The following is a 6109-nucleotide window of genomic DNA, read 5'->3' as shown; positions in this document are numbered from 1 at the left end:
GCTGTGTTGGTCACCTGCGATAAAGGCTTCCATTCCCCAAAAAAACAAAAAACAAAACAAGCGTACTTCCTCCCCGACGCAAACGTTTCATCTGTGGACGGGAACTGGAAATTAAAACAGCTCAGGTTTTCACTTTTACAGCACAAAGAACACCGTGGAAAGCCAGTCGGGCATTGAAATCCGGCTGAAGGTCCATGAACCGGAATGCTCTTTGACCTCACTAGCAAGTCAGCTACAGCGAATATAAAAAGTCTACACACCCTTGATAAGAAAACACCAGGGGGTTATGATGTTAAAAGAGAAAAAGATTGATCATTTCAAAAAGTCTTCCAGCAGTGTGAGCTATATTTTTTTACAATTCAACTTCCCTTTTTTTTTTTCCCTCTCTTGACAATGTGGTTGCATAAGTGTGCACACCCTCTATATAACAGCACATATGAGTATGGTCAGTATATTAATAACATTGTTAAATGGGAGTCATCACATACCTGTCACCTTTCTAAGTGCCTCTAATTAACCCCGAAGGGCTTTTAAGGCTTTTCCTGATTTTATTTTTCTTTCTAGATGAAGCATTTGGACTGAAACTGAATGAATGAAGTTTGGAACTGATGATCATTTCCTAAAATTTTACCACTAATATAGTTGCCCCACTAAGTGCTGAATTGTCTCGCTTGTGAGGATAAAGAGCGAATTAGTACACGGGCCTTTAGATGTGTATCAGTGATATCAAAGAAATGCTCAGACGGCTTTCCATGCGTTCTAAAATGTTCAAACCGGTCACCCCTCCCCCCACGCTCCCCCGTTACACATCTATTCCAATGTTTCCATGGCACCAGGGGTTGCTGCTTCCATTGCAACACTTGAGGAAATGTTAGCTAAGTTAGCATGTAGCATGTAAAAATAAAGGCCCGTGTGGTCTGCGCTTGGCTTTTAGCAAAAAAAAAAAAAACAAAAAATGTGATCACGAATGTGTCGGATGATGAATCAGTGGTCGTACAGCTCTGGGAACAAGGAATGTAAAAGAAATGCTTTTTTTCTTTTTTATTATTGTTATTTGTTCATTTTCTCATGCTCTTCCGCAACCTTTGTTCAGCCTGAGTGCTGCACCATCTCTTGTTTTGTTCTGTTTTATACCTCCATGGAGACTTTCTATGAAAAATAAAATCATAATAAGCTAATCACCCAGTTGGCTTGCCATTCATCATATTTCTTGCGATGGGAATTGATGGGTTTCCAGTCCGCCATCTTGTGTGTCGTAGAGGTCAGAGAACACAGGTGATAGGTGAGTTTTTTGTATCCTTAATTTATCCGATTGGTTTAAGGGTTATGACATCGTAGAAAAATGTAATCCTGGGACTGTGGTGACATCATCGAAAACCTACCATCAACATGCACAAAATCTGTCGCATTAATTAAATTGAACAAGTTCAAGAATGAAACAGTCTGGTTGAGACTACCTAATATTTCCCCACAGCTGAAAAGAAAATATTGTACAGAAATGAGAAATGTAAGAAATAAACACAATTTAAGATAAACAGTTGCGATATCTGACATATTTCACATGCATTTCACTTTTTTTCCACGTCTGTATCGTTGAAAGTTAAATATAATTCATTTTCAATTGTGTTATTTAAAATTGATGATTTTTACATGGCATTGAACCCACGCAGGTACGGGGAAAACGTGCAAACTCCGCACAGGCGGGGCCGGGATTCGAACCCGAGTCCTCAGAACTGTGACGTCAACGGTATAACAAATACGCGCTCTACTCTGTTAGCAATACTCGTACAATAAAGTTGTTTTATTCAGAGCTCTGCGCGTGCGCATTAGCCTCGTCGGCAATCGTACTAGCTTGTGGCTTCCCACTTGTGTCGGTCCAGTTGAGGTCCAAACGCCTTTGGTGACACTTTATAAACGAGTCAAGCGTTCGTTTCCATCCATTGGGAATATCGCGAAAGAGGCGTGAGGGAATATGCCCAAAAATAAAGGTGAGGGCGGACTTTGGGATGAGGCGCGCCGCGGCGAGAGAGACCGACGACAGGCACGGAAAACGTGACAAATAGCTGCTAATGCTAGCTAGCACCGTGGATTATTGTTGGTTTTTGTGTCGATGCCGCGTGTCTTTTTGTTTATTTGTTGGTTTTTGACCGACTTATGTCACATTTTGAGGAAGGCCGAATGTCTGTGACTTGCCGACGAGCTCCTATTGGAGTTTCACCACACCCGACTTGGCCCTTACCATTTGTTTTACTTTGTTTCGCCGTCCGAAGTCCTAACCTGGTGAGGCGTTACATGTCGGTGTGGGTTCCAACCACGTTTTTATGATGGACTGGTTGTTATTGTTTGTTTAGTTGCTTTAGATACGGAGTTTGATCACCAAACAGTGGCCGTCATTCTGTTTTGTTAGTGTAACTTTTCAGTAAAGTCAGCAGTAAACATAAACCAATCCCTGGTGGATGTGTTGCTCTTCAGCCTCTGGACATTTCTAGACACGAAAACGACATTTTTAACACCTGGATTTCTCCTTATCAAACTCGACATTGTGTTGTGCTAACGTGTGTCCTCTTGATTGTGCTTCCAGGTAAGGGAGGAAAGAATCGGCGGCGTGGAAAGAATGAAAATGAGTCAGAGAAGAGGGAGTTGGTGTTCAAAGAGGACGGACAGGGTGAGTTCCTCATAATAGGCCTCAAAATGTGCGTGTACTTAATGACCGCAGGAATATTAATATCTGCGATGTCGGAAATCTCACTCTGGACCTCCAATGGGCTCAAATATCCATCTATCCAAATGAGAGGTCAAGTGTGCTTGCATCAAATTGTTTGTCACTCCCAGGTGTTTTAGTCCAACTGACACATAAGATAGTTGAACATTGTATATACAAACGCCTAAGCATATGTTATTTTATCTGGCAAATGTGTGCAAACTTAATGTTAACATAAAGTGAAGTGCCATAGACGGGCTGATGAAAATGAACACAGATGTTGCCTGAATATAAACTGTCCAACGACGACACATTTAAAGCAGCAACAATTACAAATGGATACTCACAGCAGGGATGTATTCTGTACTAGTTTTTCGCTATGACTTTTTTGTGGACCTTCTCTGCCTATTCTTCGCCCTCATTATTGATAACCAGCAGAGCTTGGCGCTGCCTAGCATGTTGTGGCTCAATGTGGTACTGTGCTATGTCACTTGGCCTGAATAGTATTAAAACCCTAAAAATATCAGCAGGGTATCTCGGGGCTAATCATGGGAATGTCACGGATGAAGGCCGCAGCCATAATTTGCGTGTGGCACATGTGCTAACCCCCCCCCCCACCCCCCACCACGACACCCGTGTGCCTTCCAGAATACGCTCAGGTGATAAAAATGCTGGGGAACGGACGTCTGGAGGCCATGTGCTTCGATGGAACCAAGCGACTTTGCCACATCAGAGGAAAGCTCCGGAAAAAGGTACACGCACACTCACAGCGACAAGCCGGACGTAAATGCTGAGTCGGTGACCCGACATGCCCCCCCCCCCCCCCCAAAAAAAAAAACACTCAAACACATGCGCTGGGGTCATTGAGTTGAACTCACGATCACCTGTTGTGCGCTGCGGTCCTCCAGGTCTGGATCAACACGTCGGACATCATCCTGGTCGGGCTAAGAGATTACCAGGTGAATTTTTGTTGTTGTTGTTGGACGAAGGGGGAGGAGTCAATTGTTGACGGACGTTTCCCCGCTTGCAGGACAACAAGGCCGACGTCATCCTCAAGTACAACGCAGACGAGGCTCGGAGTCTGAAAGCCTACGGCGAGCTGCCAGAGCACGGTGAGAAACACGGATGCAGTCGAGAATCTTTTTCATTTTTATTTTTCCAATCCTAGGAGAAGGTAATCCTTTGCGGTAATAATTTACTGACCATTATTGCGAAACAGACTTTTTTTTTTTTAAAGTCGGTGTATAGGTTTGATAAATTCAATATTTTTGGATAACTCCGCTTCTTTTCTGTTTATTTAATCATGCAGCCAAAATCAACGAGACAGACACTTTCGGTCCCGGAGACGACGACGAGATCCAGTTTGATGACATTGGGGATGATGATGAAGACATTGATGATGTAAGCACTTTCTTTAAAAAAAAAAAAAAAATATATATATATATATATATATACTAGTGATATACTATATACTACTACTACTACTATACTAGTAGTAGTCACTGGTGGAGCGCTGCGCGGGATCGATTCCTGCTCATTGACGGTGTCGATATCTGCCCTGCGACTGACTGGCGACCAGTCCGCCTTTCGCCCGAAGCTACCTGGGATAGGCTCCAGGTTTCCCGCTGCCCTTGTGAGGATAAGCGGCTTGGATAATGACGTGACATATTATTATTATTCTCGCGATGATCCACGTGCGTCATCTGCGATCTCAACTCTGCTCTTTTTCTTTCTTCTCTTGCAGATCTAAAGAGCAAACACGCACACACACCGTTTATCCAGTGGGGATATTTTGAGCCGACATAGCACCGATATTTTCATTTAATAGAATCCCATATATAAATTTTCAGTCTGTGTTTGTTGAATGTGAACATGGGTCTGCATCATGATGGGGGGGGCAGTCTCTTTTGTTCCAACTGAAAACGAGTTCAACAGTTTTCTGAGTTTCTTTGGAGGAGCGTGTGACTGCGAGTACATTCAGTCCTTTTAAAAAAAAGTGTATTTATATCGATTTCACACCAGTTGGAATTTAAGAAGTTCAGAATCTTTGGATTCACCAATAAAACACGTGAACCCCCGACCCCGCGCGCACATTTTTCTTTTTGCCTTCGCTCACTTTGTTTGTTGTCCGCCGCTAACATCCCGAAAAACATCCAAATATAATTTTACTCATTTTTTTTTTCTGCTAGTGTCGGAAGGTTTTCGCTTACCTTAAGTCCCACTTCAAAAAAAAAAAATTACTTTCAGTGGTTGTAAAAAGTCTACACACCCCTGTTGGAATCCCAGATCATCGAGATGTGACCACGATCAAGTCTACTAGAACATCAGAACTTTTAGTAATAATAATAATTGGGGGCGCTTGTATCCTGGCTTCCATTTCACACAAGTTTAAATTCACATACCCAGTTCGGAATTGTGTGCAACTTTTAATTTTTTTCTTTGGACTTCCCCTCATAGAGACTTCCGGTTTTTGATTTTCAACTGAGTGGTCTAGTTCGTAGTAGGAAAAAAATGTACAAGATTTATGGTGTAGTTTTATATATATATATATATATATATATATTATATATATATATATATATATATCATCAGAACATGGCGTTTGAACAAGGGTGTGTAGACTTTTTATAGCCACAATATTTGCTCAAATTATAAGCGATATTGAAATGCAGTCGTCATAGTTGGTTGATATATATAGAATGTTGTGTCATGCACAGTTGGGAGGGGATTAATCAATTGAATTATAACTATAATAATTGGCTATATTTGAGAATTAAACCACTCTTAGAGATGAATTATACTGAAGTTACAACTGAACTACTTTGCGATGCAAAAACTGCAATACATAAAACCTCCCTGTGCTGTCGTATTCAAAGAAAACCTACACAGAAGACTTACAAAAAATGGCGTACATTATTTTTGTAAAGTGTTCCATGTTTGTTTTTGTGTTGCTGCTGTTGGCTCCGCTCGGTTCTCGCACCTCGCCACACGCGCCTGGACGACCTCACTCAATCTGACTTTTTCTGTAAAAAAAAAAAAAAAAAAGAATAAAATCCATTTTTTTTGTCCTTTGTTTTGTTCTGGACGCAGGGGGACTTGTGCTGTAACCGATGCTTAAAATGTACCAAGTGTGACGGCCGTAATAAAGGTCTTTACTCTGATCGCCTCATTGTGAATTTTTTCTTTTTAAATTAAAAATACACTAAAGACAAAAATACACGAGTAAACATTTGAAAATATTGACATGGAAAAACTGGTGAAAACAGAATTTTTTTCAAGTTGAAATTGTCACTCATATATGTTAATAGTTAATATTCTATTTTCGAGTATTTTCTGCAAACATATTTCCATCGTAAAATGCATATTTCAAAGGGAAAACAATGTGACATCGGGGTAACTGCAGTTTTT

At 41.1% G+C, this 6109-nt stretch overlaps 1 protein-coding gene across 1 annotated transcript; it reads left to right on the top strand.

Annotated features, from left to right (window-relative positions):
• Positions 1-1778: 1778 nt before the first annotated feature.
• eif1axb (eukaryotic translation initiation factor 1A X-linked b) lies at positions 1779-5862 on the top strand. Its single transcript, XM_061804831.1, has 7 exons — positions 1779-1988; positions 2582-2665; positions 3350-3453; positions 3610-3660; positions 3732-3813; positions 4011-4102; positions 4446-5862. Exons 1-7 carry the CDS (start codon positions 1973-1975, stop codon positions 4449-4451), a joined length of 435 nt encoding a protein of 144 aa, XP_061660815.1. The 5' UTR covers positions 1779-1972; the 3' UTR covers positions 4452-5862.
• The last annotated feature ends 247 nt before the right edge of the window (positions 5863-6109 follow it).

This window comes from Syngnathoides biaculeatus, chromosome 19, assembly GCF_019802595.1.
Source record: "Syngnathoides biaculeatus isolate LvHL_M chromosome 19, ASM1980259v1, whole genome shotgun sequence".
Taxonomy (NCBI): domain Eukaryota; kingdom Metazoa; phylum Chordata; class Actinopteri; order Syngnathiformes; family Syngnathidae; genus Syngnathoides; species Syngnathoides biaculeatus.
Note: the sequence above shows the minus strand (reverse complement) of the source record. Positions and strands in the feature narration are given on the sequence as shown.